This window comes from Chaetura pelagica, unplaced genomic scaffold (assembly GCF_000747805.2).
Source record: "Chaetura pelagica isolate M959 unplaced genomic scaffold, ChaPel_1.0 scaffold76, whole genome shotgun sequence".
NCBI classification, from domain to species: domain Eukaryota; kingdom Metazoa; phylum Chordata; class Aves; order Apodiformes; family Apodidae; genus Chaetura; species Chaetura pelagica.
In genome coordinates, this window is record NW_009970723.1 from 11785434 (window position 1) to 11812403 (window position 26970).

Genomic DNA, 26970 nt, shown 5'->3' on the forward strand with positions numbered 1-26970 from the left:
ATGTGCTTAAAGGCCATTGCTCATGGCCTACTTTATATGTTAGCTGATACTTTCTAAAGGTAAATATTAAGAAATACTATCCCCAAACTTACCAGCTTTTAAGAACGTACAGAGCTGCTGCCCCATTGTAACTGTAGTTATTATTTTTTTACTACTCTATTTTCTAAACATAATTTTCCAGTTCCTTAAATTTCTTTTAAAGATAAATTGCAATGACAACATTTATGCAGGAAGCTTAGTATAATGTTTATTGGTTACTGTTGTTTCATGTTGGCTCTTGAGAAAGATGTCTGTTGATTGATTGTTGGATCCAGAATGCACTGCTTTGGTGGAGACAGCAGGGTCATTTTCATTTGCTTTTATCTACAGAGAAGAAAAAGACAATATGCTGTAATCTTTCAAAAGAAAATGTCTGCTTTGCAATTTGTTACTCAGAGAGGTAATAATGGAAAAAGTGTGCTAGGAGCTAGAAAGAATTGTTATTGCTCCCTCACTCTATTGCAGCTTTAGCCTTTAGTCCTCTCTATTACAAAAGCCTTCTCCCTTATGACAGAGGAAAACAAATAGGATGCTGCGCTGTGTCGCTGCTACACAGGCCCAGGATGAGGGTCACTGTAAGGTAGCTTTTAAGGAATGATACAATGAAATGTGGAGAACCTAATTTCTCCCTCCCACTTCAGGTTTGTTCCTGTCCTCATATTAATTAGCACTAAAACCAGACCCAATTTATGTGAAGTGTGAATTGGGGCTTTACACCGTGTATTGGGAAATAATTTCTCAAGCTAGCTGGTCTCACTGTTGGTACACATACGCACCCAAAAATTCAGCCTGGATTTTGTCATGTTTACTGCCACCCACTGTCCCCCAACCCATATTAATCAACTACCCTGCTGTTGTAGACAACATGTCAGCTGCAGTTAGCATACAGCAGCATCGTGGCTCAGTTGTGCTTGCTGAAGGTCTTAACTAGTTATTTTATTTTTTTCCTGAAGCCTTTCTTCTCCTTATTAAACAGTGAGGTGGCTTTGCCTAGTCCTTCTCCCCAGCTGCCTTATCCCACATTTATGTTGCACTGCACTGATCCTTGTTAGGTTCTTCTGGAGACAGTTCAACTCACTGAACCAACAGAAAACTAACCCAGAAAATGGAAGCTAATTGTTTCCTGCTGGCTTAGCCTGTAAATCAGCTCACAGAAGGAACTACAGTTGGTTTTAACTGCAGCACCTCTACTTGCATGAAGACAGCTGTTGTGCATGCAAACCAGATCTATCAGCTTAACCCAAATAGTACAACTGGTGGAGAGTTATTGTCTGTAACACAGGGACACTGAAGAATTTAATCTTTCACATCAAGCACTTTTTTTTTTTTTTCCCCCCTCTAAGTTTTTAAGCCAAACCTTTATGCTTTGCTTGTACTCTGGGTGCTAACTGAACTCAAGATTCTATGGGCTTTCATACCCATGTGTCAGTCCAGCAGTTAAATGCTAATTTACCTTTCTCAGCTGAACTTTTAAAATGAGGCTCCAGCCAGAAAGAGGGCCTCTATATCTGGGCTGCCACACATTCTCATAAAATTTAAAGATAACCAAGACAACTTACCTTCTGAGAGGTTTTATTTCAGACAAGCCTATTACAAGCTAGAAGGAGGTCTGCTACACTTCTGTTTTCCTGAAGTTTCAGAGAAGCATTGAGTAGTTTTCACTAATCAAAAGAGACAGTTACCTGCAAGAGCCGGAACTGGGGAATGAGCCTATTATTTTGGTGTGACAGATGTTTCCTCAAACACGCCTGTATATGGTTCTCTCTTAACAGGAACAGGCTGACAGACCTGTAATAAAATATTTCAAATATTTCATTTATTAATTGTCTTCCCCTTGCAATTGCTAATTCCACCCAATGAAACTACCAGTCATATAACTCAGCTTTGTATGTTATGCATCCCAACACTTTCAGCAAACCTCGCTCTTGAAAAGATCCCTTACATTGGGATTAAACTGTTCAGTTCTCAACTTTCATCAGGAGCTAGGTGGCCCAATCTGCAATTTCAGACCCATTTTTTAAAGAAGCAACTGACCATGGTCCACCTCATTTTATGGATGCTTCTTCCTTTATTATTACAAACAGATCTTGGAGTGGTAAAACCCCAGGGATTATGGCACATAAATAATTAGAATATGCTAAAGCACAATGATAAATCAATTAATCTGTTTGCTTCTGTATATTTCTTAATCTTGATGCAGCTACTTCAGGATATCCCAGGAGAGAACAAGTACAGACCAAACACACCAGAACTGCTCTCCAGACCAGCTGACTCACTGCATGTTAAAGCTATAAAATTGTTCTTTGTTAAAAGTAATCATATATTCCAGCAATGCTCTTAATACGTAAGAAAAGTTAATGAACATCAGTGAAACAAAGTGAATCCTGGCTGCTGGCTACAGGAGGTTGAGCTGGTTGAAAAAATAATTTTTGAAGGCATGCTGAACTTGATGTTTTGGTGAAGGGAACATTCTCTCCAGCTTGGATTTGAAATGGAAACTGTCACATTCATTGATGTCTTTCAGGATTCTATAATGATCAAATTTCTTTTAAATCTTAGTTTAGTTTTGATACTAAACTTCCTCTGACATGGTATATAAGGCTTTAGCAGAAATGACAGGATCTGGAGTCACTAGAACTCAGGCATGCTTGAGGAAGCACCTAATTATCATTTAATAGCTGCAGCATCTTCTCTTACATGAAAATTTTTTTCAGGTGTAATGCCAGTACAAATCTGTTTTCATCAGCTAGTTTCTATTATCATTACCTGGCATTCACTTTGCATTAAAAGTCAGAGACAATAATGCATAACAAAGAAAGTGCTATAATAATAAACAGCCCTCATTAATAAAGTAGCAAATATCTTTAGTGTCCAGTGGATTAAATAGACTCATGGGCACACATAACTTTGTGCATGATACATATCCCACTGCAAGCAAATGCAAATGACTATCATTTCTAAGAGGAACAGTGCAAAGAGAATCTATCTAGGTTAAAAATGCAGAATGAGTCTACTATAAGAGTGTAATTCTCACCCTTTAGCCTGTGAGACTGCAGCTGGCTATGAAATTACATGACCTTTAGAGCAATTGCTTCCATTCAGTTACATGTCCAGTGGAAATGGAAGATTTTCTTTGGAAAAATTCACAGTTAGGGCTACTGGCTCCCTTTTTTGGGAAGTCCAGGCACAGATTATCCTCTTTGCCCTTCCTTTCCCCAAAAAACTTAGGCAAATTACTCATGACCAAAACTTTGTCCACTTCTATTGCAAGTGGCACATGTTTATTTTTAAAAGTACCCAGGTTTAGTCTGTGAGCTGTACAGACAACTCTAAGAGCAGGAACTAGTTCTATCACATTTTTCTGTAAGATATAGAGCAATAAAAATTGAGTCCTTAGTTTCATTTCCTCCCACCTTGGCAGATCTTGATTAGTAAGGGAAATTACCATTGAATCCCCAAACCTCTTTTCCCAAGAGCTAGTTATCCTCATGTTGTACAAAGCATTACAGAGATTTATTAGTTTAATTAACCTGCTCCCGCTGCCTGATTCGTTTGTAGACATATGGAGGGAATGGTGGACGGGAGACATATTTGCCTTCTCCTGCTGTGACATTGAAAGTTCCGCCTTCATAAACCACTTTGCCTCTTGAAACTGTCGCAACTGGGACTCCATGGCAGACCATTCCTTCAAATATATTAAAGTTGTTGGCATGGTGATGTGTCTTTGCAGATATTGTCCTGTGTTTACCGAACAAAACAACACCCATAATTATTATGATCCTCACATTTTACTTCATTATAAAAATTTGAGAAATCGATAAAGGAAGAAAATTTAGCAGCATTATTAAATGATGACATTGTACAAGTACGCTATGGAACAGCTGTAAAAATAGGGTAGAGCATTAACATTTCATTGAACAGTAATTGCATTTCAGAAGAATGAAGAGGGAGTCAAAAGGACAGAACTTTGCAGCACTGAAACACAAAAAGAGATTAGTGTGAAAAAATCAGGTTCTAATATTTTATTTGGACAACATGATTTCATTCTGGCTTGTCAAGCAAATATCTGTGCATGATAAGGTCAGAAAAAGTTCTGACCTTTTAGCTAGAATGACTTGCAATTTCAAGTTTGAAAAGTATGGCAGCAGTGTTTCAAAGATTGAGACTCACAACACATTGCTGGCAAGTCACCAGATGGTAATGAATTTTGGTAACTCAGTGTGAGTTGAATTGATCTAGTGACTGACAGCCCAAATATCTTGATGCTGCTAAATCAAAATAAAAACATCACACCTCTACATATCTTTCCTCCAAGGGTATCAAGCAAATTATAATTTTAGACCTCAACAGTATTCATTTGAGCCTATAGTATTATTACTTTTTTTATGCATAGACTTCATTCTTTACGATCACCATTTTTCTAGCCAATGTCTCCAACCCTAACTGGATATATTAAAGTTTAAGCCAATGATAAAGCTGACTTTGGCATCTCTAAGTGCAGGCTGTGTATACTTCTTTTATTATCTATTTTCCCTACTGAGCTACTTACTACCCACTGTATCTAAAATGGATCACAAGATTTTTATTTTTTTATAATTATTAACTTCCTGTTTCAAATCTGCAGTTTTTTGGTTTGGTTTGGCTTAAGAATTTGGAGAGTTTATATTTTTGTTGTCATCTGTAATTTCTGAAAGAAAGGAAGCTTCATGCTTTTGGCAGTCAGAATTTTCCAGAATTGCTCATAGAGTCAAAAACCTATCATATATATAATTGACATTATTCCAGAGATTACATATTTTGCAAAAGAAATATCAAAGTAAAAATTAATGTGAAATGTAAATAGATTAAAATATTTTCTACTTGGACAAGAATTTTCTAAAACCTTAGTTAACATCCTTAGCAAATGAGAAAAACACAACAAAATATGTATTTTTATTGAAGTATAGCCATTTTCAAAAGTAATCACATCACATATTTCAAATTAATACTTACACAGAGGAAAAAAGCATTTGTGGAAGGATACATAGTTTTCCTTTCATATCATTCTGTTGAACTAAGATCAATTGGTTCTGCTAAGGGCAACATTTAAATCTTGGTGGCAACTCCCTTTTCAAAGGCTACATATATTGATCAATCTAATTCCTAATGATTCCTATGATCAATCTAATTCCTAATTCCTAATTCCATTAGGAATAAGGACTCTTCCTTATTCAGCACACCTGGGACAGAAAACATGCATGCCTGCTCACCAGTATCAGCACCAACTTGCAGATTCACAGAGTAAAGAGAAAATAGAAAGAAGCCAGACCTCTCTTGTATTCCCTGGTCCTATGAATACTGTCAACTTTATCCATGAGTGTCATAAGAGCCCTATAAAGAGTCTGAGAACATATTCCTCCAGCTTATTGCATTACTCTTATGGGTCTAATTGCTAGAACAGTAAGTAAGAACAACTGCAATATAATTATCTTTAGCATTCTCCGGGTATACATCATATCTATTTGCACAATAGCACTGGGACATGAAAAGAAAAATGGAAAAGGTAGTTTGAACAAACAGAGAAATAGGCAAGATCCTTCAACTGAACATGTGAGCTGTTTAAATGTACTAGAACAGAAGGACTGGCGGTAAACATGCCTCAGAGGTATGTTCTTCACGAAGAAGATACAAAATGAATGGAAGCCATTTAAAAAATATCTGTTTGTACAGATAAACCTTACAATATGACAAAAGACATTTCCCTGGGCTTGTCTCAACCTCACACTTGTACAGAACTCATTTATAACTCCTGTTGAAACAAGCCTTAGATCACACTGCCATTTCTGAAGGTGAAAGTGCGTTCTCTCTGATGGAGATCACCACATTTTGACCATGATTGAAACCTTTGACATTATCAATGGCAGTGAAAGTTTCAGGTAGCAAGTGAGCAGCCACTTAAAACAGAAGTAGAGGGATGCTTGCGTCTGATGCTCACAGCTCAGCATCCTTATGCACAGACTGTTTACTGCTGTATCAGCCATTTCAGTCGCAGTCAGCTTGCTGGGAATCCCAGCAAAATTCCAATGTTTCTATGAATGCCTGAACACTCGACTAATGGCAAGAATGGCTGTAACCACTTACAATCTGAGAAACCAAGACTGCCACGATAGTGAAGTATAAAATAACAGTTGCCTCCAGCATACTAAATGATGTCTGAATAAGGGATTGCTCATCGTGAGATTCTGACTCCAAGCTTCAAAAACCAGAATTGGATTTTTTAAATAAAATTTGTGAAATTATCTAATTCTGATTATAAATTACAGTAGCTTTTGTTTCATACTACATTTTCTTAACCAGGGACTGAGATCAGAATGATTGCTTTGATATTTAAGAGAACATTCTCCTCTACAAAGAGGATACTGCAAAGACATCAGGCCCCGTTTTGTTCCAGCCTTTCCATGTAATTCCCTTCAGATGCTTTTGATACACCTGTCTTGAAAAGAGATTTTAGGCTATCAATATAAAAAATTATATACCTCTAGTAATAAAGAGGAAGACTACTTCTGAAATTGTCTATTTTTAAACCAGTACTTCTGTCCAACTAAGTTAAAGTCAAATAGCAATTATTTTAGCCTAAGAGGAATTACCAGATTTTGTCTGCCTTTGTGAGGACTGGTAATCTTGTAAGAGTATTTGAGCTGTAAGCAACTTCTTTCAGTGCTTACAGTGAGTATCTCTAAGTCTTTCAGAGCTGGGGGTAGATGAGAAATGCCAGGTTGCTGAGGATACTATCAGCTTTTGTGAGTTGCCTCTTCACAACACTTTCAGATGCCTTTGAGCTCTACACACTGCTAACCTGATTTCCTAAAATCTAGGAAAAAAAAAATCAATAGTTCACCCTCTGTGTTGTCTTGAGCTACCATTTATTTATAATGATCATTAAGTTGAACTTTGTTAGAGTCAGTTTTACCAAAAAGAAAAGCAAAGGACGGGACAAAAGAGAAGAAGAAGAAGAAAGTCTTAAAATCTATGGGCAAAAATGCTAGCTATAAACCTGTAACATGGATTAAAAAGAAAACAAAACAAAAACCTATTTTATATTAAGATATATATGCAGTCAACTATTCATAGAGCTGTATTCCTAGAATCTTTAAAAATATCTTTAAATAAACATTGCCTTTGAGAATCTATGGTAAGTGAGGAGATCTGTGGATAAAATAACAGATGTCAGAAGAGGTAGGAAGTTCATGTTTGGGAGCTCCAAGACAAATTGACTTATCTGAAAGATGAGATCTTTATTTCATTGAATCACACCTCCTAAAAGTCATCACTTTGCAATGGGTAGAGGATGACAACAAAATTATTTTTCTGATTATGATAAGTAACTAATTTGTCAACAATACCATCAGTCTGGTATCCCAAGCTGACATAGGATGGAAGTGAAAATTGTCAAAATGTAAAATGGGCAGGAAAACAGTAATGAGAAATTAAGCTTGCAGAAAAGCATAAAAAGAGAGGAAAATACAAGTGAGTCTATTCAATGACAAAAGAAGATCTGGAAATGATTACTGGGGAGAAAAAGGCAAGGTTATATAAGGAGAAAATAAGAAAGGGTTTTTTTTTTAACATTCTAAGATTTAGTTCTCTAAAGAGAGTAGCTGACATTTTGTGAGACAGAAAGTTACTAGGGAAACGTACATCATGCTCTCTCAAAGAGGCTTATTTTGTTACAGCTCACAGAACCACAGAGTCATTGAGGTTAAAAAGCATGTCTGGAGATCATCTATTCCAAGCCCTCTGCTCTGATTGCTGTCAGCCAAAGGAGGTTGCTTAGGAGTGTGTTCAGTTGTGTTTTTAGTGTCTCCAAAGATGGAGGCTCTAAAATCTCTTTGGGCAATCTGTGACAGTGTCCGATCACCCTCACAGCAGTAATAAGTTCTTCCTTATGTGCACATGGAATTTCCTGAATTTTAGTTTCTACCTATTGTTTCTTTCTCCATGTCCCCTTAATTTGAGATAACAGGTCTTCTAGACAAATTCTTATTCTAGTTGAATTAGTGTACATTCATGCATGCACATGCTTGCACTTGTGCAAAAGAATATGGGGCAATTGAAAATGCCAGAACATATTTGTCTTGCGCATACACATTTGTATGCCACATTATTTCATTTTGCCTCATTGTGTCTAAATGCAGTTATCCACACGCTGTTTAGAATTATGTTCTTTCATCAAAAGAGTAAGACAGTTGTAGCATTATTTATTCTAATCATCTGCTAACATCTTGGTTTATTCCTCTTTCATGTCATGAAAAATTACAGGCAGTTGCTTGGCAAAGAGTGCTTAAATGCTGTAACTTGTCCCCACTTAAGTGTCTGAGGCTGAAGACTTGACTACAAATGAGACAGACATAGGCTGCAGATTTTGCATCTAACAAATGTAAAAGATTTATGCATTAATATATCTATATGCAAGCAAAGACACTGAGGAAATATATGCCAGTAGACTGAGGCACTCTGACTTCTTACTGATTTGCATGAAGTGACCGTTTCCCCTAAAATGCATAAACAAAACTGAAAACAGGCTAGAAACCATGTCTTCCCTAGTTATGTCATAGCAGGTAAATCAGAGAGCAACATGTCCTTTTCCTCCCTTTCCTCTTCCGTTCAGGAGTCCTGCCTTCCCTGCTTACCAGGGACCCCACACCAGGGGCTGTGTGCTTGGAACTGCAGCCATTGATTCTGTGCTCAGGGTTGAGCCCAGCTCCACTGGCACACGTGGGGCACACACTGGACCTGCCAAACTAGATAACTTTTAGGCTGTATTTAGTGAGTGGAAAAAAACCTGATGTGTAAGGCTTCCCAGACTGCATGTTGTTATAATTAAGTGGCTGGACTTAGAAAGTTAAACATCATTTGGGATGGGGTTTTTTTATCCCCAAAAGTGTTTGATCTTGTCTTTGGGGCCTGATGCAGGGCTTATTTGCAAGGCTCTGACAGGCTACCGTGAGTTTATTGAGCCCTAATGTCTTCCAAGAGCTGAATGTCTCTTAGAAGATCTTCAACACCTTTAGCCTCTTCTTTACAAGGGATGCTCAGCTCTTTCGACCATCTGAATTTGGTGCTGCAGTATTTAGATTTCTTGCTTGAGCATTTCTGAAACAAGCCCCAGAGATTTTGTATTCTTGCTTGTTCTCAAATAGCCAAAGGCATCAGCTGTAGAGGACACTGACTTGCTGACAGGTGACATTCCCTTTTCCTTGCTTATTCTGCTCTCTCCTTCTGGAACAGTCTTCAGAGTTGCTTTTGTTTCACAGGCTTGGGGCTGCTATATTACTTGTGTGCAGCTGAAAGAATTCAGTGAACATTCTTGATCAAAGCACAGACTAAAATAAGATGGTACAGTGAGTACACATTTGCTGCCTACATGTGTTTTTCCAAGAAGTTCTCACAAAACAATCCTGTGTGTGCAGGCTGTACATGGGATGCTGAGGGTGATGAGGTCTGGGAGACGATGTTTGGTAGCACATAGCTGCAATAAACCAAAAGGCCCCACTGGTATTTTTGTGTCCTTTAGTGAATATGCAATGAGTACAAGGAGGCTAAGAAATAGACCTAACCTGCCAGAACTCACAACCCATCTTTTCTAATGCAGTTTCTAACTAATTTATACATTTTGTGTGGTTTTTTTCCAAATACTGCTTGCTTTCATGCAGACCTGCTAAAAACAGTATCTGAAATCCCTTAAATACAGTAGCAAATCTGGTAACAGTTCATATAACATTTTCAGCAGAAATTATCAGAAAATACTACAGAAACAGGGCAGTCAATGAAGCTGACCTGTGGAAGGAAAGCCTCAGATGAAGTTGCAGCCTACTGGAAGTGGAACCTGGAATTGCACTTGCTCCCAGCTTGCAGAGCTATCACATTGAATCACTAGGTTTTTGCAATCTAGCAAGCAAAAATCCTGAATGCCCAGAGAGCACCCAAGAGACTGCTATTGTACAATGATGTAGGAGGGGGAACACAGCCGATTCTGTAGGGATAGAAGCTTTTGTATTTTGAAGGGCTTCACTACCTTTCAGGGTGACTTCAGAATCTTCCTTATAGACTTCCTCTGACAGATTCTGATAATACCAGTTCCTCACAGCAAAACATCAGCAATTATCTAACTCTTCAGGCTAGTATCAGCCAGTATTTTAAGATTACAGCAACACAGCACAGAATCAGAACTGGTAAACTGCATTTTCTTCTTACAAGATTTAGATTTACAAACAAGAAAAAAAGTCGTGCTCAAAAGAGGAACAAACCCATTGTGAAACTGAAAATCGCTCCCAAGAGTCAACAAAGCACATGAGGCTGCACCTTGTGTAATATCTTAAACTGCTGAAGTCCATTAGCTAGATCCTTTTTTTCTGCTGGGCTGTTTGTGCCCTCTTCAGGATTTGTAGTGAAATGAATAGACAAGCATTAGTGAGATTTATTTATAATTACTCATGTAGTTCACAAATTGTACCTGCAGAAAGGATTGTTCCAGGCAAAGCCAAAGGGATAAACAATGGGAACAGCACCAGATCAGGAAAAAGTATTGGCTGAACTTAAAATCAGCTTGCTTACTAAGAAAATACAGTTTAATATTTGAAAATAATGTTTTAAGAAAATCTGCACCTTCACAGTTGTAGTGGGCAAAAAAGCAATTGGAGCACTCAGGAGAGAGTTCAGGGAGGCAGAATAAATGTTAGGGAGGCAAAAGGATAAATAATTACAGCAGCTGACAAAGCATCTCAGGAAAATGTCAGAATTCTGCTGTCCTTCTAGATTCATTTGTCCCCAGGCAGAGCAGAAGTGAACTCAGAAAAGAATCCTTCATTTAAAAAAAAAATCAGAGTTCATAGCTCCACTGTCCTGAAATAGCTCATTGCTAGTACCTCAAAATATGCTTGCTCAACATGCCAGAAGGTATAATGCACATGAAAATCTCTCTGACCCAGTACTGAGGAGGCCTCTATATTTATTTGCGTTGACACTCCTGAAACTTCTTCTGCTGGTGCTGCCAGTTTTTTGTGGGACTTCTGAATAGCAACCTCCATGTCCTCAAGCTTTGCAGCTTAAAACACAGAATGCTTTTTGTCTCACTCTGACATGGTTTTGGTACCATTAACACACTGAAATCAGTAAGAATTGCATTATCAAAAATTCAATAAACCAGAAGATTGGTCAAGAAAAAAAAAATTGTATAAATTAAATCTAGGACTAGGGCTGTTTTTTCTACATTTGGCTTCCAAAATCAGATTTGCTCAGTTATGTTTCAAAACTTTCCTCTACCGTGAAGTGACCTTTGCAGCAAAAATCTACCACAGCATCAAGTCATGCAGGGTGACACCAGCACACCTTTTGTTGGTGTGATAAATTACACTAGCAGACATCCTATGCACAAAATCAGGAAACTCCTTAAACAAAAGCATAAGCATGCATAGCTTGGGCTTTAGAACTAAGCTAATTCCTGGTTCTACCACTGTATTTGCTCTGTCAGCTAGGGAGAAGACATTAGGAGGGCAAGACCCCACACTTTCACCACCCATCCTGACTACCTATGAATATGTTTGAAATAGCTGTAAGTTCAAACAGAAGCCTGTGCACCTGCAGGAACACAGGCTCCTCTCCTTGCTTTTTGCAGTGTAAGTAAGCTAATCATACTCCAGTACTTAACAGAGTTACTCTAAGATCCCAGAGTGGTTATTTTTATTCTTAGGATACCAAGCCCTGGTAGCATAATGTACAGATTATGTTATTTTTCCTTCTTAGTCAGCAATCAAGGATAATTTTTTTTTAAATTTGCCTGGAGATCAAAGATCTCTCCTTACATACACTATTGTAGGAGACAACCTATAAATAATTCACATGAAATACTGTTGAAAAACACCATAACTTCACGCCAAAGGCTTACTGCTTACAGCATCTTTGAGATATTTTTTCCTGTAGAGAACCTGGATGGAAGGAAATAATTACCCATACATACCTTGTAGCTTTGGGATCCCAAACTACGATGTCAGCATCAGAACCCACAGCAATTCTCCCCTTCTTTGGGTAAAGGTTAAAGATTTTTGCTGCATTTGTGCTGGTAACAGCTACAAATCTGTTTTCATCCATTGTTCCACTGTACTGCAGAAGAGTACACAAAAGCAAACTCATTACTTTTTAAACAAGGAATGAAAAAAAATGTTCCTGTTGTTGAAAAGGCCAGGGTGAGTGACAGCTCTGCCAACACCACATCAATATGTGTTTTTTAAATGCCTTACTGATGAGATTAAAATAAATAAAAATAACTATTTGTCTCAGATGCACATACAGTAATGTAGATTCACTGAATACGATAACTTTATCTTACTTTATCCCAGAGCAAAGGGAAAAAAAGACAAGCTTAAAGCTACATGCTCTGTGTATCTGGTCCCAAGCCAACTGAACTCAATTTTTTCCGCTGGCTTTGAATCTGCAGTTCTACACAGCACTTTCCTGCAGAGACATCTCTCAAGTATTTATGTTTTGGAAAATGGTGAGACAGTATTAAGAAGAGCCTAGAAGATGATAAAGGCAAGGCAGAACATGTAAAATAGGAAAGGTGATTTGCAAATCTCTTTGGCAATAACACAGAGGATAATACTGTTCAGTGAATGTAGAGATCAAGAGGTACAAAAATCAGACATGCTGATGTGACACATTAACAAAACAGCAAATAATAATAGATATACATATGGCTTGAAACTGTCCACTGATACATAACTCATTTCATCCAGCCTCCAAGACTGTTGTTTGCATAGGTCAGTCTAGGAATCAGAATGACGTAAAAACATGTTTGTGTGGTGGTCTATGAGCAGTCATCTGAGAAGAAGAGGATAATGAAAGTGGTGAACACTGCTCTTCTAAATAATGGTGTGGGGGAAGCTTTCCAGACAAACACTCACAGCTATGTAATATTTTACAAATAAGAAAAGGGAGGATATTCCTGGTTGAAGAACCTTTTGAATAAATATCTCACTTACCAGGATATGTTATTCAAAAGCAGCAACTGATGTACATATGCATGACTGACTTTCATACTAACCACGTTAAATTATATTCCAGTTTACACCATAAATACTCACACTAGAGCTATTCCACAAGTGAATATAGGCAGAATCTGCTTTGTGTCCCAAATACAGATAAACAAGAGAAATTCTGAACCACATCCTTACCAAGTGTGTGAGGTAGATAATTCTTCTGTGACAAATATGCTTCACAGTACATTATAAACTACTGCAAGACAACTTAATTAGAAAATTGAACTAGAGCCTCTGGGACTTAACAGTATTGTATTAGTCAAAGCTAGTAAGCAGCAGACCCCTCACCAGATTGCCTCACCTCCTCCCTCATCATCATATATCTTACAAGGAGTGGCTGAGGGTGCTGGGGTTGTTTAGCCTGGAGAAAAGGAGGCTGAGGGGACACCTTATGGCTCCCTCCAGCTACCTGAAAAGGGTGTAAAGAGGTGGGGATTGGTCTGTTTAATGAAGTTACAAGTGGTAGGACAAGAGGTAATGGGGCTCAAGTTGCACCAAGGAACACTTAGCTTGGATGTTAGGAAGAATTTCTTTACTGAAAGGGTTATCAGGCATTGAAATAGGCTGGCCAGGGCAGTGGTGGAGTCAGCATCCCTGGAGTCAACAACCCCAATGTCCATATAGATGATGCACTTATGGATATGGTTTAGTTAAGAACTTTTAAGTGTTACGTTGATGGTTGGATTCAGTGATCTTTAAGGTCTTTTCCAACCAAGATAATTCTCTTACTACCCCATATCCAAATAACCTGGCCACTTGCTTTCATATCTATATTTTATTTTAATGTCTGAAGAGCATTGTCCTGAGAAGCACAGAGCATTCTTGTATTTGCACCGAGAATCTGAAGTCAATGGGGCTTTTAAGTGCCCATCTTAACATATCACAGGACTGAGCCATACATTAGAGAAGAATTTATTATCTCTAGATTGTTTCCTTGGTCTGCAAATGTGAATTAGAAGTCGACCATTGTGGAAGCTCCTCCAACAGCTAAGTTTGAGAGAGATCAAAGAGGAAAAAAACCAGAACTGACCAAGGCAAAACTGTGGGCACCTCTTCCATTTTATTTTATTTTCCTTTCCATTCATCTGTTGAAAAAAACGCTGCAAGTAAATGTACTGTGCACTACTGCTGAAACAATAGCAGTCCTTTGCTGCTAAATTACAGAAATTATTCTCTAGTGCTAAATTTTATGCACTTAGAATCTTCTTTCATCTTCCAGGACCATAAAGTGAGTTAGTAAGGACTTTGTTGTGGTATTTGAACAAAGGAGTTATTCTATGATAAAACTGTAGAGTTGATAACAGCTGAAAGATTATATTTTGATGCATAAATAATTACCTCTATGTTCAGATATGTTAATATACTTACAACGCCTTTTTCCCATATAACTGACATCCTGTCTTCCACACCATTCACTCCATTAGGGATTTTTGTGAAGTCATCCTTCCCCAGAGCTTTCTGGCATATGTCAAAGGTGCAATTGTCAGTCCCTGTCACAGATAGGTCATCGCTATGGAGAAACAAAATTTACTATGCTTCAATTCTAGCATGTAAAAGACAGTGCCACATAGGAAAATCTCTTGGAATCACAGAAGTGTCAGAGTTAGAAGAGCCCTCTAGAGATCATCTAGTGCAACTCCCCTGTTAAAGCAGGATTGCCCAGAGCACATTGCACAGGACTGCATCCAGGTGGGGTAGGCTGGGTAGATCCAGCTATCCTGCAAGGAAATACAAATGTGCTCTTTCAGCTGTTTTCAGTTCCATCCTCCAAGAGTAGCTGCACAGTAACAGCCAGTTCCCCTGTGAAGAAGCTACCTCTTCAGAAAACTCTCAGAAGGAAACAAGCACTAGAAATAACACTTTTGGTAAGTCAAAGATGTCCTACAAATGGAGAACCACTCCACTTTGCCCAGAGCAAGGGGCTTAGTTCCATTCACACTCAGGGCAATTTTATATTGTATCACTCCATATACCCTGTGAAATTACTAAGGGTCTGCATGACCATCAGCCAGTGTTCAGGCATGCCTTCACAGACTCTCTGGTCAAAATCAGCTTTTTTGTGGAGTTAAGCTTTATGGGTAATGAAATACCAACGAGCCATACATTTTGTTAACTGCAGATATCTGAAAGATACTTCTGTTCCTACTTCCTTCTGAAGGAAATGTTATGAAGAGGACAACTTATATCCACTTTCAGAAGTCAGCAGGATTAGTTTTTATGCAGCATACAAATTTCAAGTGAAAAGGTAAGCTGACAACAAAACCCAGAACCCCCAGGTGTGACCCCACTTTTTACACATTTCCCATGGACTTACAGCCTTAGTGTCCCCCTGGTCATGTTTGGGTTTTTTTGTTGGGTTTTTTTGTTTGTTTGTTTGTTGGGTTTTTCTCTGCAGTATTAGCCAGGCAAGGCTTTTTGAGTAAAATCAAATGAGGACAGACAGCCACAAGAGTTCAGAGAAACAAAATCTGAGCTCTTTCTAATTTCTGTAATAAAATGTGTTTCTAATCTATGGTTTCATCTCCCATTTCTCCTTCCTGATAACATAACATTCTGTACTTAGAAAATCTCCAGGATATCAATCTCTTATTATATACTCCAGTCAGAATTTTCTCTGTTTTTAGGCATCAGCCATCACTGTTCGTTCATCTGCTTACTTGGCCAGTAAGTTCATGAGGAAACCAGGAGTAGATGGATCTGGTCTCAGTGGAGGTGCCATGACATATGCTGCAGCATGAGCCCAGTCTTTATTCCAGTAGTTGGTGCCATCAGCTCCAAGACCAGCAGCAATAGGCTCCCCATAAACCACCTTTCCTGAAAAATGTAAAGCAATGGTTTAATCATTAAACCACATTAAAAAAAAAAAAAGCATCTTTTATTTTCTCTCTTCCAGATCTTTTTGTCCACAGTTTTATTTTCTCTGTTCCAGATCTTTTTGGCCACCGTGAATTTAAATTTTAATGTTGCAAATGAAACACCAACATATGGAAGGATATAATAATGCAATTGCTAATATAGCATTTCTGTTCTGAATATTCTGCTGGTAATTTCTCAATATATTTCTTCATAAGAATATTGCTTGGACAAGTTTTCTAATTAAATTGTTGAGAGATATATTATAATGGGTTTTACATATTTTTTACCAGGCATGTGATTGAGATTTCAAAAGGAACACAGTCGCCAGTTGCATCAATTATGTTCAAGATCCATATATTTCCTGGTAACACCTGTTTGGTGCTCTGAAATTACTGACTGTGCAAAAATGTAAGTTAATATATACAGCATACAGACTTTGCAAGGTGATGCTTCTGATTGTCAGTCTATAATTGTTCCAGGAAGGACAATATGGCACCAGACATAAATTTAACAAGTGTAAAAACATTTCTCAAATCACAAACTATAAAAAATCTAATTTAAAAAGTTATCTCCCAGATTTTCATCTTTAATTCTTTGCTGCACAATGTTCTAGATTCCTCAGAACAGGACACCAATCCAGACCAGTTATTGGCTTTTGGATAAGAGTTATCATATTTTAACTGTTTTTTCCTCCTAGGAAACATGGGTTTGAAACTTATCAGAACAAGATGGGAGGTGAAAAAAGATGTTTCACTCCCTGAGGTGGCAGTTCAGCCACTTTGCAGTTCAGTAGGTAACAGGTGGTAATGCCCCTTACTCTGATGGTCATCAAAGAACCAGAGCAATCTGAGACCTCACATATCTTCTCATAGGCTTCTTGGTGCTGCTTGCCTCTGCTGGATCCCAGCAAGAGCTTTTCCCCTTCTCTGTTCCCTACAGACAGTGAGTATCTCACTATGAATCCCAGATTTCACTCCAGAAACAATTTTTATTACAGTTATCACTGTGTTACCCCAGCAAGGGTTCAGTGGGTAATTGCTTGGTGATGTAAGACAGTGACCATTTTCTGGCTTTCTATATTTCAGACATACAAACATAGTGCTGTTGGAAAATAACAAAGCAAACATTGCAGATTTCTCTTTGTACATTAGAATCTGGTACTTCTGTGAGCTGGATTATACTGGATTATAACTGCTACACTAGATTAGGTAGCTGCTGAGGAGCTCAGTTTTCAAAATATATTTCCCACTGTAGCAGTAGCATTCCTTAAATCTTCTGTTTTAGACTTGCAAAAAGGCCTCATTCCATTTAAAACCCATAGTTCTACAGTTATTTCTAGAAGGTTTCAAGACCTGTTTGACACTACTGTACTGGACATGCACTCCAAGTACTACATTGTATAAGTTTTTCCAAAACTCCCTATTAGCATTATTAATTTTCTATAACCACCTTATCATGCTCTGACATGCTGAACGTGTTTTTCTCATACTAGCTCTTTGACTTGGAGCGTGTTAAGATTCTAGTCCCTCCTATCTTCATATACTATAGATTTACAATTGGGCTCAGAGGGAGACCACAAGTTTTTGGACTTGAAATCATGACTAAAGCTGTTAATTACTGGATTTTGCATATTGTTTTCAAGTTTAGAGCACTGAATATGAGGCCATCCATGGAAGTGATATGACCACTGAGTGAATAAAGAGGTTCAAGTTAGATCAGCGTTTTCTTAATTCAGAGCCGGTTCCAGAAATCAGGGAGATCTTGGCCTTCCCTGGGAAACTCCAAGCACAGTATTTAAGGGCAGGCTGCCACAAACCTAGATATATACAGAAAAAGTCCTGAATATATAACCAGTACCCTACACTTACATATTAGGCTTTTGACAGATTTTTCATTAGCAAATTCAGTAGAAAGGCAGAGGGTTGGGGGGAAGGGGGAAGTGGCATATGTCTTTCAAATTGCATCTGAAGAAGTTAAAGAAACTTCTATCCAAAGTAAACCCAAACTATGAATCATTAGATCATAGCTATAATTTATAACAGTAAAAATGGTAGGAAAGGAATAAATGTCTAGCTTCCATAAATAATTTCCTTATATTTCACAACACAAAAATGAAGTCTCCAAGCTCATAGTTGTATATGTTGAGTTGATTCTAACTTGTGTACCACAGCTGATGGCAGTATTTCTGCAGTCAGAATTTGACCTAAGCAGCTCTCCTTGTTCCCATGAGTGGGAAAGTGTGTAAGCCATTTCCTCAAGTGATTTTGAATCTGAATATTGCAGCCTCAACTGACTACATCTGGACACTTCTGCTGACTGTGCTATTTCTTGCATTTAAATTTGAATGGGAATAGCCAGACTGAAGGGTACAATAACATTAAGATCTGCTTCAATCCACATAACAAGGAAATTCTGCATTAAGGCTCTTTCAGTTAAACTAGCAATCAGGAAATTCTGCATTAAGGTTCTTCTAGCTTGACTGGCTTCTGCCTATAGGCATAAAAGTGGAGTAATGCAGGAATAAATCAAGTACTTCCATTTGTTAGGTTTTCCTGCATTCAATAAGAACAGTAAGCAGAAAGTGTCCTGCTCTTTGGTCTTTATGACATCTCTGAGCTGCTGGGAAATAGCTGTGGATTTGGAGACTTCTTAATCAGGTGCCCAAACCGGCTGGCAAGATCTATTTTCACATAAATTACTTTATGACAAAGAAGAACATGCAGTTGCAATTATTTTATCACCTGCCAGAACTCAAAAAGAGTTCTAATCTTGAGAAACACCAACTAACATTTACAGGCTTGAAAAACTGGTCCCGGTATGCTTATTCTAGTACAAGTTTCAGAAGCACTTATGATAAGGTCATATGGGGCAAAGAATCTCATTGAGCAGCTATGATTTCAAAGAAGTAGAACTGCAAGGCAGGGTTTATTGAATCAGGCATAGCATTGCGTCAGTCAGGCTATCTACAGTCTGGACCTGAGTTTTCCTGTATGAGCCAACTAAAAAGTTGGCATTTTCAGTTGCACTTCTGTGCTCAGAATCAGCTTGAGAATCTGTATACCCCTAGCTATGGACATGCCCTTCCTCTCACTAAGAGCAGACCTAAGCCATGACTGATGGTAGGAAGTACCAACTTTTTAAGTCTAAGCAAACTTCTTGTAACTTGACCGAGTACATATTTTTGTATGCACTTTCTTGAAAGGGAGAAACTTCTGTTAAAAAAATGACTTGTTAGTAAGATTCTCCTCTCCAGTCATGATCTGCACTACAAAGTTTTATTTCCTTAGCAGCAACAGCACAGATAAATGGGCAAAGGGACATGATCTATATATATCTTTTGGTACACTTATAATGAAAGCTTTTTTTAAGTGGGAGGCAGTATCAATCATACATCCCTAAATCACATTTTATTAGCCTTGCTTCCTCACAGGTATTACTGGCCAAAAGAATGGGTGACAGCGGTACATTGGTTTACCCTAGTAGGTTCCCATCAGGTAGTCCCAACAAGGAGAGGGAGCTGCACTGCCTGACACCAGCACTCTACAGCCTTATCTTCTCATTGGAGGGAAAACTTTACACAATAGCAGGAAGATGATCCTCTTTGTCTTCCCACTCAAGGGAATGACACTGCCTTTCTGTGGAAGCAGACAGTTCCTCTACCTATTCTAGCAAGATTCAAGATCACATTTTGCACAGAGATGAAGAAACAGCCCACTGAGAACAAGAACAGTTCTCACAGAGAGTTGAAGTCTTTGACCCTTGCAAGTGGAGAATTGGTAAAACATTATTTTTGGCAAACAGACTGGTAGGGCCCAAAAACGAACAGGATGGGGACATCAGTTAACGTGTCCCTCTCTAACACAGTCACAAAGTGGCAATCTTGGATTGCCTGCTGAATATACAGCAACACTGTAGTTGCCATGATATACATGAAAAACATGCTGCTACAATCTGGAGATTTCCTTTGGTGAATGGTATTGCTGGAGATCAGAGCAGACATAGGTAGTGAACTATAGCATAGGGGAGAAGGAAAGACAGTAACTCATGTGATTCACCTAAAATTTACTTATTCTAGTATAGGAATTAGTATCCCTTTACAGTCTGTATGACTGGTTTTAGCCTTTAAGGTCTGAGTCATAGCTCACTGAAGACAACAGAATTCTGGCTACTGCCTTCATCAGACTGTATTAGGTCTTCGGTCTCTAGCTCTAATATTATTTTACACCTTGTATAGCTAAATGAGGGACAAAGAAGAATTGGGCTCTGACTTGCATTTTTTACTAGCAAAATCAACATCCCACAGAATTTGAGAATAAATGCTTCAATTCTAGCATCACACTGTCACCCAGAAAATAGATTACACTCACTGAAAATCAGTTTCTCCCCTTCTGAGGTCAGTGGTGGAATAGGAAGAGAAATCAATCTTCCTCTGACATGGGCAAGGATGATTATGTACCCACACATTCTACTTCATGCTAACTGCTTGGAAAGGAAGACGAAAAAATTCACAATTGTAAATAGCAGGAAGGTAGCATCAAGAAATGGAGAAATCAAAAAGATGAATGAATTGCATTAGAGTGAGTATCTCAAATGCCTGAGAGCCTTCTGGTTTTAAGAATTTACACAGCTTTCACATCAGAGTGGTTTTAACCTGTCAAAGTTTAATATCTTTCAGGAAAATCTTTGGGGTTTATTTATATCACTCATACAACACTTTGATAATTTGTTTAGTTTGTCTGGAACTCCTTGTTTTGTATTACCACTTTTCATTGAATAACAGAAAGTAACTTTTACTGAAACTAACAATGAATTTCTAATTGCCAGAATTTATACAGATCAGCCTCATTAAAAACAATAATTGCTGTAACTATCTTTGTGGTACACTGGCTATCTTTCAAAATTTCTTAATCAGTCCTATATTTCTGTTTTCTAAACAGTAATGCTTCCATGCAAATAGAAATTAATTATGGAGAGATGTCAGACGTTGCTGTGCACAGAGGCAAGCACTGATGATTCTTACTGCATCATCCCCATAAAATGCAGTTTGCACCACAATAAGCACAAGTTGTACCAATTTCTTCCTTTTACACAAATTGAAGAAGTATACAAATATCAGGTCATTTATCAAACTGGCACAGCAGACTATTCTTACAGCACATGCCTAACAATATTTTACAGTATTTATTATCAGCATAGAAGTTTTTAACCAGGATATTTTAATTATTGTTCCAGCCTTCTCTAGTTATTGTTGACACTGCACCTGTGAATGTACACAAAACTATACCCTGACAGATATAATCCACATTACTAGCAGCACTGTCATCTAGTGGAGGAATCTAATTTAGGGCAGTATCAAAAGATCCAAATATTCAATTAGATTATTTCATAAATGTGAATTACTGATAAACCTTACTAGAAGTCATAACCAATACATATTTCACATAAACATATACATCTATATTAGCACAATGATAATCATGCTGGTTTTGATTGCACTTCTGTCGAGCTCTCGTACTCCACATTTTGATCTTAATGCACGTCCCCTGTGTATGCATGACCTAAAGCCAAGAAATAAGGAAAATGGGATCTATATGCAATTCATGTTACATTGGATGAACACAAGCTGAGATGGAAAAAGATAACGAGGGCAGATAACTCCGTAAACTTTTGTGCCCTCCAAATCATGGGCTTCTGCCCTGCTTCTTCCACCCATATACTACCTCCTCACAGGCTGCTCTGGATAAACTTACAGATAAGGAGTCATCATCACTATGACTTCTAAGTTCTCTGGGAATAGGAGTTCTGTTCATGTTGTGGCACTGTCTGTAAAAACATGGTGTGGTCTTTGTCGTAGAATTTCTCATCTAAATAGCTGGCAAAGGCTTGCAGACTATAACTCAAGGGAAAGAAATGGCAGAGTATATATTGTCTTGGACTGGTCACACAATTTTTAATGCAATAATGCTGTCCTGGCCCTCACTTTCACCTGGGAGGTACAGTATGAAGGAGAAAAAGTTTGCTCTGGGAAGAGGGGAAAGCCTCAATCCTACTTGCTGCTCTTCCACACTGTGTAGCTTCTCTTGGGCCTCACAAAACACACACAAAGAGTTTAGTCATCCCACTCTAAGAAATTCACCCGTGTTCTGAGGGTTATGGCACCTATGACAAGTAGGACACTGATGTTATTTTTAGTTTTCCATTACCCTTCCTCCAATGCCATTGCCCAAGCATAGAAGAGTTAAGACTTTTACCTTGTCTTCGGGCTTCACTTATCACCCTTGCTGCAGATTTACTCATTACATGGACTACATAGAGGGGGCAGTTTACAGCATTTGCTATGGTAATTGCTCTTTGTGTAGCTTCAGCTTCCACTTCTTCAGGACGACACAGCTCATGCCCCTCAGGGCCAGTTATTCCCATTGCCAGCAACTTCTTTGCACCCTGATCGTGACACAAAAAATTAGAGTCAGTTAACAGTCATGGTGTTGTGAACATGCTGACAGCCAAATACATCCTAAATCAGCCACTGCAGCTAGACTGAGAAAAAACAAAACAAAACAAAACAAAAAACAACAACCAAAGCAGGTATGATTTTTTTGAGATAAATTATTGTTGTGTTATGTGAAATTTGGAATATCTCTCATTAAATACAGGTCTTGAAATACCTAACTGACTTCAGAGAACAGACTCATCTCTTTTGCAGGGATAAATAATCACTTTTGAAAACTCTACCATCTCTCCACATTTACTCTTAAATGACTGCAGCCAGTAAGTGAGATGGCCGTACTAACTCCACATTGGAAAAAAAAACTGGAAAGATCCTTACTAACCACAAAGATACACATTGCGAACCTCTAACTGAGGCTCCAAGATTTTAAGAGGTGTAAGATTTTGTCCCTTCCAGGAACTTATGCTTTGCTGATTTGAGATTACTTAGCAATAAATTAATTTCTGTTATGGGACCTGGGACAGAATCAAAGTACTGTTGACTAGAATAGTTGAAGAAACTCAAAAACACCAGTGTAGTTATACTCCTAGTGCCTCCACACAGCACTAGGATGACAGTAGCAAGTGTGAAGTGAAGCTATCTATGCACAAAGTGATGTTGAGACTTTTGTGCTCAGTCAGTGAAGCCTTCTCCAAACTTCTGGATTCATTTCAGTTAGATGAGCTGACTATGTCTGGAGAGACCTAGGGTTAGGCATCATACACACGACATCTAAATACCTGGCCAAGTGCTCAACCTTTGACTTGGCCGATAGTCAGGTTCTGCCTATTGCTTTCTTTGTCATTCAAGTATACATATTATATTACAGGTGTATATATTATACTGCAAGTATAACTCTCATTATAGCATTTTCCCCCTATCTACCTCAAACCCAGGACTCCAGGTTACAATTTGTTAGCCCACCACAAGCACCTTTTAGGACAAGATGTTTGTCTTCAGTTCCCTGGAAGTAAAATAGGGTAGAAATGCTTTTCCCTGGTACAGTGACGGTACTAACATACCTATTGAAGTACTTAGATTATGGGGCCATTTATATTCCTGACTTTGATGGACAAAAAGTCAAATGCATACCTGTTCAATGAGCTCCCCATTCTCTGCATGGACTTGAGCAACTGCTCCAAGTTCCTTACAGCAGGAAAAGGCCGTGTATAACTCCTCATCATTGACCATATATACATCTTTATAGGCCATAAACATCTTGAAGGAGTTGACACCTTTGTTTTGAACAAGACTTTTCATTTCTTCCTTCACCTGAAAGGCAGCCAGCATTTTTCAAAAAATAGCAATATCGTGTTTTACTGATTAATAATTTTCTATAAAGCAAATGTAAGAACGAAGAGTGAGAGCCTTTACTCACCCAACAAACACATGTTCAGTCCAAACAGCCCTATTCACATATTTAATGACTGACTTATGCTATTCTTCTTGTATCAAAATGATTGTCAAAGTATTTAAACCAGTACCACTGCAGTGAAGATACTGGAGGCACTAGTTAATTGCAGGAAGGGAATGTTTTTTACAAAAAATATTGAAGCAGAATTTTATTCCAATAAATGCCCTAACGTTGACATCATCCAGTCTAATATTGCAATCAATACATCCAACTTGCACAAGTAAGAATATTAGTGCAAAATCTATTTTCAAAATTGAATCATAATAGGCTTCAGCTTCTGGCAAATAACAGAGTGACAGAAAAGATCTTATCTCCTAGAGCTTTGCTCTGACTAAAAAATATACAGCCTTTCGAGATATTTTGTCATCAAACAAAATGGTTCTAAAACTCTGGATATCAGCCTGTTTTTTTTTTCTTATATGCACTCCTTGATAGGATTCCCTGCTTCTGCTAGGCTCTGTGAAGCCCAAAAAAACACTATGTCCCAAAGAAAGAAAGAAAGATGTAGATTTTAGCACAAAGGTTTCTTGTACAGCTGGTTAGCTAGAAATATCTATTACCTAACTTTAGCTCTTCCTTCCCAGTAAAACAATGGTGACAGTAATCCATGTGTACCTGTGAGGCTATTATGATTTCCATGGGATTCATTATTTTCAAAAATTAAAACATTGTTTTTCATCTTATCTCTAATAATCTGGTTGGATCTGCTCAAGAAAGGTAGGAGGTTGATGGAAAACTCAAGAAAATTTTCTGGACTTATCCAGAAGAAGGATGAGAGCCTAACTTGAGTGGGAATTATCAAACAAATAAATAACTGGCATAAGGGTCTGCTCTGGCACAAACATAGAGGCATGTAATTTATTTTCTTTATTAATTACTATGACTAAGAGAAGGCATTGTAAAGAAAGCATGCTTTCAACCAGTACTTTAAAACCTGAGGAGATGATAGCTAGTTAGAAGGGCATTAAATATCAGTCTTCTTTACCTAGGTCTTTTACAGCTACAAAGCATCAGACTTCTCTATTTCTTTCACTCTTGGTCTTTAAAAAGAGTTAACTTCTTAACATAAACCAGAACATTTCATTGATTTACATCTCTCTAGTTTTACTGGATTTTTCAAAACAATTCCACTGTTCTCTACTAAGGCTGTTTCACATGCACATTCCTCAGACTTCACTGGAGAATGTATTCTATGTCTTTGCTTTGAGCTAAAAGTTGCGATCAGTTTATTTAGTGCTTAGTGCACAGAATACCATGGTGGGGTGTTTGCAGAGTGAAGGCTTTGGTTTACATATCTTAAAAGTTAAAAATTAGAGGAAGTACTCATATTTAAAAATGGAATTTACTGGATATATCTATGTACTGATGGACTGTCTCTGAGGATTCAAAGTGGTCTTGGAAAAGCTGGATCAGGTTCAGATAGCTATCAAAGCACCTCAAAAGTTAATTTATTCAGTAAAGTTTTCAGGCGATCAGTAAACATTCACAAAGGGATGATTCTCCTATATGTAAATTCCAAAAAGGTTTTTTAGACAATCTCATATTCAAGTAAGTATTTGCTCTAGTCCTACTTTAAGGAGATATTACTGCAGTTACCCAGGAATATAACTCTTCCTTTACAAATGTAGTTAATGACCATATTTTTCCTGTATATCCTTATTAAAGAAAAAAAGGACACCAAGACTCAACAGGAGCCTAGATTATCAAGTGTTCAAGTAACAGAAAGCAAAATTTATGCAAACACCTCTTGCCCCCTCTGGCCTGCCTGCTCTTAGTCTTGCATAACTGCTTCCTTTAACTTTGTGCGGTGTTATCTAAAAATACAGACTATCTGCAGACTCATTTTACTTTGTAAAATACACATACTTTTAGGAGGGTGTGGACTATTTCAAATGTAATTTTTGCTCACAAAAATACTACTATAGTACCAGCAAGCTATATTTAGCACGTGAGGACTAATTCAAAGCAGGCGCAGTACCCATTTGTGGAACTGAAAATCAGCTATTCTGTTTACCTGGTTGCTCCACCACGTAACTGCCACATGCAGGCCATAATCACAACAGACTTTAGGGTCTGCCCAACTTCTCCATGTATCAAAGGCTTCAATGAGAGAACAGCCCTTCTGAGGGACTGCAAAGTCAATGATCATAGTGGTTCCTCCTGCTATAGCAGCCTGCAAGGAAAAAAAGTTAATATTTCTCAATCAGAGAGAATGTAAGTTTGCTCCCACCCTCTCTGATACCCTATTCAAAAATTAATCTTGATACACTGAAAAGCTAAAAAGCCACTGAAGAGTTTCCATGAGTAAAGTCTAAATTTTCAAAATTATTGTGGATATTGATTTCACCTCCTTCAAGAAGTATATTCTTAATCTGGTATCCAGCACAATCATTAGGAAATTCCCAGACTGAAAGAGAAGTTTTCACACACGTACAAAATCTTATTAAATATTTGGAGATGAGTCTGCAGCATTCATGCATCGGTGAGTTGCCTTAAGCAGGTGGGGTCATCAAAAAAGAACAGCAGCAGAAGACCACAGTGGACTTGAGAAGTGCTTCCTCAGAGTCCATGTATTAGAAAAAATAAGACTGTGAGACAGGAAAGTATTAAGTGCTAGAAGCACAGTGAAAAAAACTGATTCAGTTAGAAAATCTAGTGTGAAAATTCCCTAATTTGTATAACACCAAAAGGATTTTATAAGTGTTTGAAAGTTATTTTTATTACTGACAAAGTATCATGTAGTAAAACTGCATAGCAGGTTTTTAAATAGAATTAGGTATTTATGTCTTCTATATAAATACTTACAAGTAAATAAATAAGCAAAAATCTTATTTCTGTTATGTGGATCAAAAATGGCTTTTAAACCAATGATTTTCACTCTCCTTTATGGACAATTTAATTACTACTTTTTCTTCCATTGAAGGTTCTTTGTTAGTCACTCCCAGAAACCAGATAATTTTCTCCAAGAGAGGTTGTTCAAACTCTTACATTTTTTTTTCAACAAGATGAATTGACTTACTTGTTAAAAGGATTTAGAACTAAAGAATATTTACAGAATTCAGTAAAAAAAGAAGTCATGGGTTCCAAAACTCCATTAAAAA

The 26970-nt window shown here is 37.8% G+C and overlaps 1 protein-coding gene across 1 annotated transcript in view; it reads right to left on the bottom strand.

Annotated features, from left to right (window-relative positions):
- Positions 1-221: 221 nt before the first annotated feature.
- Positions 222-26970, bottom strand: part of DPYS (dihydropyrimidinase) — a 29567-nt gene continuing 2818 nt past the window's right edge. The window contains exons 2-10 of the mRNA XM_010006468.1: positions 25884-26042; positions 23548-23727; positions 22220-22409; positions 15770-15926; positions 14481-14622; positions 12035-12177; positions 3570-3777; positions 1722-1827; positions 222-363 (exon numbers count right to left, since the gene is read on the bottom strand). Of these exons, the coding sequence (XP_010004770.1) occupies positions 1753-1827; positions 3570-3777; positions 12035-12177; positions 14481-14622; positions 15770-15926; positions 22220-22409; positions 23548-23727; positions 25884-26042 (1254 nt within the window). The 3' untranslated portion in view covers positions 222-363; positions 1722-1752. The remainder of the gene's footprint in view (positions 364-1721; positions 1828-3569; positions 3778-12034; positions 12178-14480; positions 14623-15769; positions 15927-22219; positions 22410-23547; positions 23728-25883; positions 26043-26970) is intronic.